We start from the raw sequence: 14,406 nt of genomic DNA on the forward strand, positions 1-14,406 counted from the left end.
GTGGCAGGCTGAAACATTATTAAAGGCCAACTTTAGTGGGTGCCAAATAATTGCTGCTGCCCACTAGTAACATTTAATTAGATGCTCTGAGTACATGCAGTACCATATTCTAGGGGCTTACAAGTAAATTCAGTGTATCTATTAGATTAAGGTAATTTTTACTTTTCATTAAGGAGAGAGCACAAGCATTTTACCATTGTTTAACAGAGACCTAAAGTCATAAGTGGCTCAGCATACCACAACAAAAGCATCTGCTTTCACAAACCTTCCAGACACCTCCACTTGTCCGGAATCCTACTTTCACACATCCCATGCATAAGGAAAACTAAATATGATAGTCGGGCCCACTCCTACATAATTTCTAAAGCATAGAATGACCAGCCACTACACATAAGAACCAAGTCTTCATTTCTTGAATTCCACAAGAAATGACGACCTGGCTTTTCAAGTGGTCTCACTAGGCCCACCATTTGACTTGACACCTGTTGAGCTCCAGGACACTCCCCCCGTGATAGTCTGCTTCACAAATCTACATGTAACATGAAAATCCACATATCAGTGTAAGAAAGCAAAGAATAGTATCAGATTACCTATGCAGAAGTCACAAATCGCTGAATTCAAGAGATAATAATTGCTCTGTGTTCGAAGGTTGGCATCTACGACAAAACTCAAAATGACTAGTCCATTTCCAGCCCCAGTGACACCAATCAAAAGAGCCATACCCGCTTCCTTGAGGGATCGCAAGCTGCCTGGTGGTGTCGGGGCTTGACTGGTCTGATTGGTAATATTGATACCAAAAATGTCTCGTTCAAATGACATTGATGAATTTATCGACGATATTGACATCGCGTACATAAGAACTTTGGTGCAAGGATCTAAAATTAATATAGGAAAAGAAGAAGGCATGAGTTGTACAGAAATTATGAATGTGCCAAGATTAGCATTACAAACCTGCTTTTATCTGGCTCTCCCCTGTTGGAAGTAATAATGCAAAATAAGAATAATGCCCAAGCAGTGAGACAGCATCCTGCTCATGAATTTCTACACAGCATGTGATACAGTCAGATGACAACAATAGAAGACTAAGGAGTACTGTTACATGACTCATACACTCTCCATGCAGAAGGCACAGATAGATTTTCTCACCTAGGCAGATACGACCACAGACTATAGAAGACCTCCTGCAGGATACACAAACTATTGTCAGATTATTGAGGCCACCTTCTCTAAGGTGTTTATACATAGAACAGGAAGGGACCACCCCTCCACCTCAATGATGCATGAGGTCATCACTGACAAATACAGAAAAGAAGTGAAGGCAACAAGGCTATTTTAGATGATCGTTCATGATACGGCCCATAGTGTAATTTTTTGCAGGATCAATGGGTTTATGATAGCAGGTTCTCTGTCAGACTATCATTGCTTCGTCCCCCACACACTACAATGCCCATCACAGATTAGAACAGATGTTTTTGTTATTCGCAAAAAGTTACGCTCATGGCAAAATTGAGTGCCCCAAGTAACTTGAGGTTCTAAAGAAGCACTCTTAGGGCAACATAGGATAGACTAGGATTATAAAATACGATAGACAGATAGTGTACTTGGGGTGGGGGTATGATAAAAATGTCCAAAAGTATGAAATGATCTAAAATTAAAAGACACTTCTTTTCTGTTTTCTAGAATGGCATGTTACCTGTGGGTCGGCACACACATTACAAACAGCACTGTTTTTGATTCGGACAATAAATATGGCTCCTCCGGCCGAATGGACTTTTACTGGGCCTGCAGAGAATGGCTCTATCTTCAACAGCCCTTACTAAGGAGCAGCCTGAGCTCACTAGAACATTGCACAAAGTCTCCATGATGGTCCCAGCAGAAAATATCTTCCACATCGATGCCCATCTCTGGCTCTGTTATCTGGCTCCACGGAAAATGGCAGTGTGCTCAGTTCTAAGGGGACCGCGTTCAAAGACCCACCAAAGGAGGTTTGCCGGTTGAACAGAGTCCAGTTCTTTTTCCTTTACCATCATTGCGATGCTCCAGACCAAGGCAGAAGGACTCTGGCTTCGAAATACCAAGAGAAGAGTATGCCTTTGGATAAGGAGGTGAGCTGTATCTTACTAACAACGAAGAAAATGGCTCAACTGACCAACTGACCAATGCCATCAACAACTTGAACAAGATATAAAAGAAATGGATTGCTGGAGGAGGTGCCATAGTAGATAGCCACTGATTGGTTAAACTTTGACTAAATACCTTTGTGGCGGTTCTAAAAAGTTTTTATTTTTTGCTGTTTTGTTTTTTGTGGTGCATCCCGCTGATGAGTGTCATTGTATGAAAAGAAATTTAGCACCAAGATAATAAGTTAGGAGACTGTTCATAAATGAACAAGAGCAGGGAGATGATGAAGGGTCACATTCTACCATTTAATCACCAGAAAGGGCTTTTTATCGACCTTGGTAGGATGAAGGTCTGATGTGGGCCCTAGTGGACAAAATCTGAAAATGTGCTTGTAGACCCACAGTTTTTGCCATGTATAAACAGCAAATGAAATCCCACAGATTCCCTGAATTCTGGGGTTATAGGCAAAAGGCCACCGCCTTATGTTAACAAAAACCACTAGGCCTAAAATAATGTTAAACGTGCATTTCTGATGTGTTGAACACAGCGAGGTAACTTGAGAAACCCTGGAAAGTACCGTAACCTTTCACAAGCACCATTTCAAGACACCCCACACTTGCACGTACACAAAGTCAGCTGGTACAGAATTTTACATCTTGCTTCATTATTTTGTAAGATAGCTTGCTCAAATGAAAACCGCAATGTCTTGCGATATTTAGCATATGTCCCAAGTTTCACTCTCACGTATACTTTTTAGAGAGCTGTTCGTGATCAGATAATTATTTGTTTATATTCTGTGGTCAACCATGACCGTTTGTTTATGTCTTGGGGTCAAACATGGCCAACCACCCGATTAACCCATTTGACCAGTTCCGTGTTCTTGGACCTGCGGTCAGCCACCTTAACCAAAGATGCGTCAGTAAAGACGTCAGAATAGAACCATGGTTCAGCTTTTCCAAAGTATATCAGACCCAACCGTCAAATTTGAAGCCAGAACTTGCTGCTGTGAGTTCTCCGGCCAGCCGTTTATCTGATTTGGGACTGCCAAACCTACTCCCTCAGGTGATGCCCACCCAAGCCAGATAATATCCTTGCCTTTTTAAATCTCTGACTTTGCTCGGTATTTCCATCCACACCCAATTCCTTGCATTTAAGGCTTCTTTTAAATAACTAGACCCTGTTGGTTAGTCTACCTAGTTGGGTGCCTCCAGGCACAGAATTTTAATAGAAATGTGTGTTTCATTCCCTAATTAATTTCAATTATTCCTTTTTTAATCCTGGCCCCTCGCATTCTGGGTCTCTTTAAAATGTTTACGCCTGCATGAATAATTCTCTTCAGGAAGGCTTGTATCAAGTTCTCTATATTTTCATAGAATGTATTCTGTGTCTTTCTGAGTCTCTAGCTGATTTAAACGTGATTTTTATTGGATCCTCACTCCAGCTTGCCTTATAGTTCTCATTAGAAAGGCTTGATTCTAGGCACTATGATTTTTATAACAAATGTACTCCATGTCTTTGGATCTCTAGCAGTTTTCCATTATGCCTTTTTAAAAGTTACTCATTTCAGCTCGCCTTGCAAAACATTTTTAAGCCTTTGTCTATTTGGAATTTGCCCCTGACAGAGTGAAGTTGTGATTTCTTACATGGTTTTTACTGAGTAGTGTGAATAGATATGCATTTATTATCTTGCTAAAGATACGCATTTGTTGGTCCACTTGTGAATTAATAATAAACGTGCCACTTCAACATGAGTTTTCGTCATCTCATATCTGTGTTCCTTGTCTCTCAGTGAAGTGTTGCGCCGGTGACCTGGGGCTACTGTCGGTGGCCTGTGACTCACAGTTGACATGACCACACCCAAAAGGGGCTCTAGTTCCAAAACATTATACTGTCATAATTCCAAGCGTATTTAAACTTTCAAAGCAGGTAAAAAATATATACATCCATCTGAAGTCTGCAAATGTCCTTCAACCGGCCTGGCAATAGTTTAGCTATGCACTGCTGTATGCTGTATGTTGGCTAGCTGAGGTAAGGAGGGAACTCCAAATGAAGGAAAGAACCTGGGAATTATATTGCCTTTTCTATAAGATACTTTAAAGAAAAATCCATTGTCTAGAAAAAGGAATTAAAAAAATGTTGGGCTATAGCTTGTCTCAACCTCAAACATATTTGAAAATCTCTGTCACAGTGACACCTGTGCACAACCTGCCCCAGGCTCATAAAAACAAAAATGCAAAAACATTTCACTAAACTACTTGAATCAGGTACGTACCGTTTCTTTGCAACATAAAAATAAACAAGCGTTGTTAAATTCAGTAGGTCTCAAAAAATGTGTTACCCTTTTGGCTTTGTCAATGCACACCCAGTATTGTAGTCCCTGGCTTATGTACTGCTTAAAAAGCAATTTAGCACATTCACCTTACAGTATAAGCACACATTATTTCCTGCAACTTTGAAGAACCTAGAAATAAAAACTAATAATATACATACATATTACTTCTGTTAGACACATATATATACTTATATATATATATATATATATATTCCATATATAGTTAGTTGTACTAACTATATATCGCGCACCCGCAATCCACTGCTGATCATGTCACATATTACATCATTCATGACATGGTCAGTGACATCACTGATGACATCTCAAATGACATCACTGATGACATCACTGATGACATCTCAAATGACATCACTGATGACATCACTGATGACTACATCCAGTGACTGTATGTTTCTGTAAAGTTAAAATATGTCTTACATATTGAAGAATGAGTGGATTTATAAGTGTCTGGATGAAGGATTTAGTAGGTGCATGACTGACTGTATGAGTGAGTGATTAAATGTGTCTCACTGAGTGCATGGGTTAGTGACTAAACTGTCTTAATTTGTGCATCATTATGTCTGTTGTTCTGTAAACTGCTGCATGTGTTAATCATTAACTATATGATTAACTATATGGGTTATTGATTGGTTGCCCAAGTATTTGTATGGGAGACTGAGAGTGTGTATGGGTGGCTGGGAGGTGTATGACTCTCTGCATAGATGTGTGAGCAGTTGATTCACTAGGTGTATGGGTTCAAAAGTGCATGTGGAAACATCTGTATGGGCGGTTGACTGTGTGCATGAGTGTATTGGTGAGTGAATGGATATCTCAGTGCTACATGTCAAAGTAAGTACATATGTACAACACAGTACATGTGAGAGTTGACATATATAAATAACTATGCATAAGAGCCAGTGAATGTGTGAGTGGCTGTATGATTCATTGTGATCTTGTATCAGGGATTGTATAAGAGAGTAAATATGTGTTAGTATATGTTTCAATAAGTAAGGTGTGTATAACTGTATAGTTGAGGAAATTGAGGTGTGATTGATTCTTTGCATGACTGACTAGGTGTGTGAGTAACTCCATGGATGAGTGACAGTCTGTGAGTGTCTGTTTACACTGAGTGTATCTAAGTTTTTATTAGAGTCTGAAGAGATTCATCGTATTATCACATGAATAATGTCATCAGTGATCTCATCAGTGATGTCTTTTGAGATGTGATCAGTGATGTCATCAGTGATGTCATCAGTGATGTCATTTGAGATGTCATCAGTGATGTCACTGACCATGTCATGAATGATGTAATATGTGACATGATCAGCAGTGGATTGCGGGTGCGTGATATATAGTTAGTACAACTAACTATATATGGAATTTCAATGGTTTTGTGTGAGTAAAATAAGGTTTTGTAAATGCTAATTCCTAACTATATATGGTCTATAACCTATGGTTTTTTCAGTGAATTTCAATGGTTTTTTAATAGCAAATATCAAAAGCTTTAAAATGTATTCTTCTTTAAATCGAAAAATATATTTTATATGTTTTTAATACAATGTATTTTTTTTTTTTTTTTTTATTTTTGTTTCGATCCCGGTCCGCGAACCGGTTAGCTTCCCGTTAGCTCAATTTGGTGGCGCGACCCGGTCCGCGAACCGGTAAACGTTCCGTTTCCGCAACTGCCGCGTTAGAAAACAACATCGTGACGCGTCGCGTCAGCGTGATGTATCGCGTTGTCGCGTGAAACGTCATATGACGCGCCGCGTTAGCGTACCCGGAAATGAACCGGTACGCGAACGAGGCGCGAAGCGCAGCTTCCCGGAAGCGATCCGGGACGTGGCGCAAAGCGCGTAGCGTAAACACAACAGGTCATGTGACTTGTTAATAACACTTTTCATTGGTTCATTTCACTTTTGGTTTCCTAATGATGTAAGACTAGGTCATGTGACCTAAAAGTAACACTTTTCATTGGTTTAGAACTATTGTTTTTCACAAATGATGAAAACCCCTCCTTCTTTCCTCACTCTGACTTTCATCTTTGTGAGAGGAAGACCTTTTGTGATCACTGAACAATGGCTTCATTAGTAGCTTCAGCTGGTGCTTCCCCACCACCTTCACCACCTCCAAGGAAGAGAGGACCACCTGCTGAAGTTATCATTCAGCAAGAACAGGAAGAAGAGGAAGAGCAGGAAGAGAGGCAGTTTTTGCGTGAGGAGCCCAGGAGGTCTCATTTGAAAGAAAACTTTATTTGGCAATTTTTTAAATATCCCCGGGGCCAAAAAAAAGTCAATGCCCGGTACGTAACTTGCCTGATATGTAAGAAGGGTTTGTCCAGAGGGACAGACAAGAAGTACAGTTACGGCAATTATACAATGCATCGCCATATGGATAGGTGGCATCCTATCAACTACAGTGCTGCGCAGTTACGTGACCAGCAAGATAATCCCCCGTCTGTGGCCAGAAGATCAGTTGTACAGGAAGTGACGGGACCAGAGGCGAGGGAGATGGTCCCAAATATACAGATGAGGTTCGGGGAAGTGAAACAAGTGTGCGTGCGCTGTAATCAGTTCATTTGCTACAGAGAAAGTAGCATCAATCTAATCAACAGAGCTATCGACAATCATGTTTGTCCGAAATGCCCCAGAGAATAAATTCTTTTTTTTGTTGTTGCTCCTGTTGAGCCCTTTACAATGAATCGTTTTCGTTTCCCCCCTCCCAAAAAAAACAAAAAAAATATAAAACTGTTAAAAAAATACAAAAAAAGTAAAAAAATGTTCAGAAAAATAATAAAAAAATATAAAACAACAAAAATAATTTATAAAAAAGTTCTTTTCAGAACTACCTCCCCTTTATAAAAAAATTGGTAGAATGTTTAGCACTCTGCCAACCTCTATTTTTTTGAGTACGCTTCCCGGTTCGCTCGCCGGTACGCGAACAGGGAGCGAACCAAAAAAAAAAGTATATAGGAAGGAAACAGAGAGTAATGTTAAAACAAAGACAGCTATAGGGACTAAACCAAAGATACTGTTTAATAGATCTATTTACCGAAGAAAAGATGGAAGAGGGTATAATTGTGAAAAACAAAATAGATAAGGAAGTGAAAGAAAAAAAGGAAAGTAGAAGACTAACAAACAAGAGTTTCTCAGAGAATGTGACTGAATAATCAAATTAAGATTAAAACATTGGAATAACAGAGAGAAAAAACACAATGCAGAAAAGAAGAAGTAACAGAAAAGGAATGATTGAAACAGCAAAGAAATGTAAATAACATAGAGGCATATTATCAACATAGGCGATAAAAGTTTTGCTGCTTTTATCGGCAGAAATCTGACGTTAAAGCCACTTTTGCGGCAGTTTTCTACCGATAATGACTGCTTTTATCGGCAGAAAACTGCTGCTAAAGCCGCTATTGCGGCAGAAAACTGCCGCTAAAGCCGCTTTTGCGGCAGTTTTCTGCCGATAAAAGCAGCGATAATTTTATTGTCTGTGTTGATAATATGCCCCTTAGTGTGCTTGAACTACAGAGAGAAAGCATAATGAACAAGTAGTGAAAGAGTGATCAGTCAGAGACAGTGAGAGTAATAGAGACGGAGTGAGTGAACAAGAGTGAGTAAGTATGAGAAGAGAGGGACTGAGAAAAATAGTGGAAGGAGTAGAGTAAGTAAGTAATAGAGAAAGGAATGAGGGAAGTAGCAAAGGCAGGAAAGTGAGGGTTAAAGAAATGAAGTAGTGAAACTAATAGAAGTTAAATGTGATAGAAATGTAACGAAAAGAGTAGAAAACATTTACCTTATAATTGTCGTTAACTTAGTCACTTGTTATTTTTATACTTTCAATCTGTGAAAGAGAGAACAAACATTTGAAAAATATTAAAACATGTATTTAAAAATTAGAAAAGACAAGGGAAAAGATTGAAGGACAAACAGTTTTTCAACAACTTTGACACTTACAGAAGCCTCTGCTTCTCCATGCCCCTACACAGTCCTAAAAATATACATTTTAAACTAACAGTATCTTGATGCAGATGAAGTGAGGCCTATCTTGCAACATGGTGCATCTTTTGCACTGCTGCTGTCTCACAAAAGTGATGCAACGGCAGCGCAAAAGAGGTGCTAAGCCATCATAAAACTGTCCCTAACATTTTAAATGATTGTTTCAGGATGCCAATAAGGTATGTCCTATCCAGAGGTTTGTTTGAGGTGAGGCCTACTCAGGGTTGCAGATGAAATTTAGAGTTCTTGAAGAGTACAGAGGAGATAATACATTTGCAGGCCTACCAATGAAGTGAGTCATGTCCACTGCACTCTTGAATAAAGGCCAGACCTCCTCTGTTTCCCTGGACAGGCCTAAACTTGATCTGCACAATGTGATGTGTAATGTTAGGAAACACAGGTGATGTAATTGAAAAACGTGCAATTTGTTTTGCTCATTCCACAATCACATCACCTGTGTTTCCTTTGCTTAGGTATATCATTGTGCAGATGTACTCTATCATATGAAAGACTACGCAGAATGTGAGCACTGTATGCAACAACTTTGACACTTACAGAAGCCTCAGCTTCTCCATGGCTCCTACACAGTTCTAAATGTATATCATAAATACAAAAAGTACAGAATTAATTATACATGTTAAATGGTTTATTTTTGCTGTTCTCAGAATTTATCAAATTTCACTAAAAACAGTGACTTGAAGGTATTCATCATATAACAGCGGGGAAAAAAAACCACAATCAAAATGATTGTGTTTAAAAAACCAATATAACATAACCAATCAGAAATCAGAACTCCTCAAAAGTAACTTACTTTCCATGACGTCGAAGGATATCCTATGAACAGCTTACACTTTGTTGTGCTGTTATTATTTTCAGCCCGCCACTTTCTGAAAGAAAAGCTCCATCGTTTTGACAAATATGTTACATACAATAAATGACTTCTCGCTCTCTCCCGCACTTTTCCACAAGGCCAAATCGTGTAAGAGCCATTTATAACTCTTGGAATTCTTCTAAGCAAATCCCGTCATTTTGTATTTCCGCAACTTTCAGAAAGAAAACGTTCAAGATCACTTTCACAATCCTGTACTAGTAATATCTCACCCTTCTTGCTCACTCATGTTCCACATTTCCTATGACACTGATACTGCTTACTATGAAGCAGACTTACACTACCTCTATGACTACTACAATTATTTAATTCTCTACATCACTTTTAATCACAAAGCAATTTAAAACAGTAGATAAAATTATATCAACCCCTAGAATCATTATAGGCCAGTTACCTACCCTAAATTCTCTTTTCTGAAAACAGAAAGTAAGAATATTTTTAAGTGAAAAGGCAACATTGTATCGTAGTCAAATAGGAATCATTTACGAAACAGCAGCTTTTTTTACATTTTCAATAAGCTGTGTAATAAGCGGATCTTGTCAAAGGACCATCATGTCATATAATAGCTGCAGTTAAAAATGTTCTTCCTAAAATAAACGACTGTGTAGCCACAACATTTGTAATTAAAGTTGAAGACTTACTTTCATCAGGTTTAGATAGTTGGAATTTTAAAATGACATTATAACCAAAAGTTTGGTCAAATAATCTAGACAGCATTGCAGACTTACATTACCTCTACTCCATGTTTTTATTGGCTGCTTGAATTAGCTTATAAAAAGAAACAGTTTTTCTGAACTCATTCAAAGTGCAGTTATTTTTCCATGACGTCAAGTGTTATGGTAAGAACACCGTTTGCTTTGGGAAATACTCTGTTGTCCTTTAACTAATCTGTGCCCACCACTTTCTGTAAGAAAACCTTCTTTTTTTCCAGGAACTATTTAAAACTCAAAAATAACTTTTGACTCTGTACTACACTTATCCTCAAGGCCAAATTGTGTAGGAGCCATTAGAACCTCTTGAAATTCCTCAGAGCAAATCCTGAGATTCCTTCCCTAAAATTTTGGTTTTAAAAACACCAGGTAAGAATTTTTAAGGTCAAAAGGCAATTTTTTTTTTAAAGTTAAAAGAGAATCATTGCAGAATGACCAGCCATTTCTAGACTTTAAATAAGCTGTGTAATGTCCTGATGTTATTGAAGGACCGTCATGATATATAATTGCTGCAGTTACAAAAGTCCTTCCTGATATTGACAACTGCGAAGCCACAAAATTTTTAATTAAAGTTGTCAATTTTGTTCCATCAGGCCTACATCGTTGGAACATTAAAATAACATACTGGCCATATGTTTGTATAAATATTGTTGACAACATTTCAGACTTACATTGGCTACACTCCATGTTGTGATCAGCTGCTTTTACTAGCTTATTAAAGGACACTGATTTACTGTCTGGCAAAGTTAAATATATAAATTTTTCTGAGTCTACACTAGAAGTACTTGATACCCTACAGTTCTCGCAGTCATGCTGCCATTGATAAGAAAGCCCAAACAGGTGATCTACATCTACACCTTCATCATGCAATACATCAAGCATATACATTAAAAACTCCTGACAATCTTGCTGAATATTTTGAGAGAATTGTGTTTGACCTGAACATCTGTCTAACAGATTTCGAATTTCAGACACACTTTCTATTTTTGTTCTATCAGTGCTACATTTCTCTAACACAGAATTCAGCAAGCAGCAACATCTTTGATCCGAATTGACCACAATCTCTTCTTTTACATTTTCTAGAGAAAACAAAACATTAACCACTACATTAGCATAGCAGTTGACACCAGAACTGTTTTCAAATTCAAAACCAACAACATCTTCAACAGAATCCATTTTCTTTCTGCTTATAATTTCTGGTTCATCGACTTTTCGTCTTTTTGCTACAACCTCCCTACTATTGGTCACATTTCTTCGTTTCCGGCCTACCACACGTTTCTCAAACAAAGGATATTGAGGCAAATGTGGCGCATACTCTCTTCTTAACCTATTGTATTTCTTAACACAATCTAGATCAGCACAAATGTTTGTGACATCACACTCAATCAAGTACAATCCCGATAAAGTTCTGACTCGTGACAATGCCACATATGCCATACCCTCCTTGAACACAGAACTGCCAATATTCACCAATGCACTGTCTACACTTAAACCTTGCGATTTATGGATTGTCACCGCATATGCCAAGCAAACAGGAAACTGCTTACGGCGAACATATAAGTCTTTCACAAGCAAAAACCTAGCAGAGCAACGACCAATTAGCTGTACTTCCTCAATGCCATCAAATTTAATTTTTAAAAATTCAATTCCATCCCTATTTCTGTATTTCACAAAATCAACAACATTACCCATTGATCCATTTACCAGACCTCTTTCAACATGTAAATTCCTTCTTAAAATTATACGGCAATTTAAGCACACATTCAGAGTCTTTTCAAAACCCGCAGTTTTAGATATAGTCTTCTCTAATGAATCCAATTTTGATTTCAAATTCTCAGACAAAATAATTGTTGATCCCATATGCTCTACTCTGTCAATAGCTTCCAGTTTCACAATCTCTTGGTTTTCTAAATACAACATTTTGTTGTTGAAGATGGCACATTCTGCAAGAGTTGGCATCAAACATATTCCATATTTCTTCTCAGTAATTTTCTGAAAAATATTCTCAGGCACAACGTCTTGTTCTGGATACAAATTTGACAGTAATCGTGCATGTAAAGCTTCTTTCCCATGCTCGGTCACTTTTCCGATTCTAACATCTTGTAGAATATTCTTGTAATCTTCATCCTTCGCCTGACGCATATTTTCATGCAGTTCAGCATAATTGAAGTTTAACCATATATTGACGTTGCCAATGCTCCCTAGGCACTTCCTGGTATCTTCATGCGTGAGCATTTTGAACACAGGTTGTCCTTTCACTGGTGTCAGCTGCAGAAGATCACCGAAAACAATGATGTGTTTGCCACCAAATAACACATCATACTCTGTTTTGAGAACTTCTTGCATTCTCAAATGCACAAAGGCAAGCATGACATTGGAAACCATGCTTACTTCGTCAATGATAAGAAGATTCATTTTCCTCAAGACTCTTGAAACTTCACAACAAGCATCTCCAGATAACTTGTGGTATTGTAATTTGTTATCATGCTCCACTGGCAGCATCAGTAGACGATGCAAAGTAATACCTTTAATGTTATGTGCTGCCAGTCCAGTTGGAGCGGTGACAACACAAGACAGCGATTACTCAGTCCTTTTCTGCAAATAACATGAAATTGCTTTAATGAGGAAACTTTTTCCAGTTCCCGCTTCTCCACTCACGTACAGTCGGACAGGCTTCAACGACGTACATGAGCACTCTTTCTTCTCATGACTTAATCCATGAACAATTTGGTTGGTAACTTCGTCATATATTTTCCTCTGCTCAACGTTGAGTTGTCTTTCCAAGTCTTCTAAGTTAACCGCATCCTCCTGAGCATGTGCCATGGCTCTTTCCACTTCAATCATGGCAGTGGCAGCTTCATGTGACAACATCTTCAGACTGAAACTGTACAACTTCTTACTGAGGCTCTTTTCATGGGAAATGTCCTCCCACATATCCTTCAATTCTGTCTTTTCTTTTTTGGTGATGTAAGATGTCACATACCGAGCCACAGCCATACAGTTATCAGCCACGAACTGTATATCCATGTTAGCATTCCACATGGACAAAATCACTGGGTTGTAGTCGTTGATGTACTTGGACTCTTCGTTCCTTTTCAAATTGTATGTGTTTTTAGGTGATTTCTTCATCACATTATGTCGCAGCGAAGACATCAAACTGTTCACTCTTCCTTTAGAAATCACCGGTCGTGGAAAGGCGAAACGACATTTGGTGTAGAACTTGTCCTTGTTTCTGAATTTACGACGACAGTACTTTCCACAACGATGGCTTTGGAAGCGTAGAACTTGTTCTCTTAGGCCTTTGTCCTCCTTTGCGTTTGGAACAGCACATGTAGAATACTGTTCTATGAAACTCATCACTAAGTCTTCTGGATCTGTTCCAAATTTAGGTGCATCCTTGATCCACAGCAGCATATGTATATGAGGAGCGCCTCTTGCTTGGTACTCCTTTCTCCAGAAGAAATCCAGCACCTCTCCAAGAGGTGGATTCTTCTTATTCATGATGAAAGACATCATAGCTTCAAATCTATGATTAAAGTACCTGCATACATTCACTGGATCCAAAGAGCACAGGTCTCCGGGTGTCTTGAATTCGATATTTTCAATGTTTCCATTTGCCTCTCGTAGAAATTCAAGTAAGTCTTCCCAGCCATACTCGGCACAGCTGAGAGTGAGGAACCATGTGGGAGTTCCTAAGTTCCTCAGCATACATTTTAAATCACCATGACGACGGTACCAGTACTCATTAGTACCACGCTGACCAGCCATGAGATTAATCAGGTGAGAATCCAAAATACTGTCTTGCACATTGACTTTATCCATAAAGTCACTTGCCGAGATGTTTTGCATCTGTATACCACTTTTCAAGATGTGGTTCACTGCATATGACAGTCCAGACAGATCGCTTTCAAACAGGAGATGAAACAAATAGGGAATGCATTGTCGAAACCTAGGATCTTCTGCATACCATCGTAAAGTCCGGTATTCAGAAGCAGGAATTTGATGAGGTCGCTCATCATATCTTCCTCCTTGACCTGTTGGAAATAGCTGTGGGAAACACCGAGCTTCCAAACTTTCCTCCCAAACACTAATGGGACTCATTTGAAACAACTCAATAGCATTCCCCATGACTTCCTTGGAATGCAAAGGATGAACACTATAATGTTCATATATTTCTTCATTTTTAGAGGGTTCTACTCTCTCAATTTGACCAGCACACAAATCGCTATCCTCTTCTTCACTTACTTCCTCTTCTGCAACATATACATTCTTATAGTACTTATTATTTTTTTTCAAATACAATGTTGCCTTTTTGACTTTCCTAACATCCACTAAATCTTGCCATATTTTCTTACTCTT

At 38.6% G+C, this 14,406-nt stretch overlaps 1 protein-coding gene across 1 annotated transcript in view; it reads right to left on the reverse strand.

Moving 5' to 3' along the window:
- Nucleotides 1-1,902, reverse strand: part of LOC144828065 (histamine H3 receptor-like) — a 37,229-nt gene extending 35,327 nt beyond the window's left edge. Inside the window, exons 1-2 of the mRNA XM_078686202.1 lie at nucleotides 1,818-1,902; nucleotides 591-875 (exon numbers count right to left, since the gene is read on the reverse strand). Coding sequence (XP_078542328.1) covers nucleotides 591-875; nucleotides 1,818-1,902 — 370 coding nt within the window. The remainder of the gene's footprint in view (nucleotides 1-590; nucleotides 876-1,817) is intronic.
- Nucleotides 1,903-14,406: the final 12,504 nt, after the last annotated feature.

The sequence above is a fragment of the Lissotriton helveticus genome, chromosome 4_1 (genome assembly GCF_964261635.1).
Source record: "Lissotriton helveticus chromosome 4_1, aLisHel1.1, whole genome shotgun sequence".
In the NCBI taxonomy this organism is placed as follows: Eukaryota; Metazoa; Chordata; class Amphibia; order Caudata; family Salamandridae; genus Lissotriton; species Lissotriton helveticus.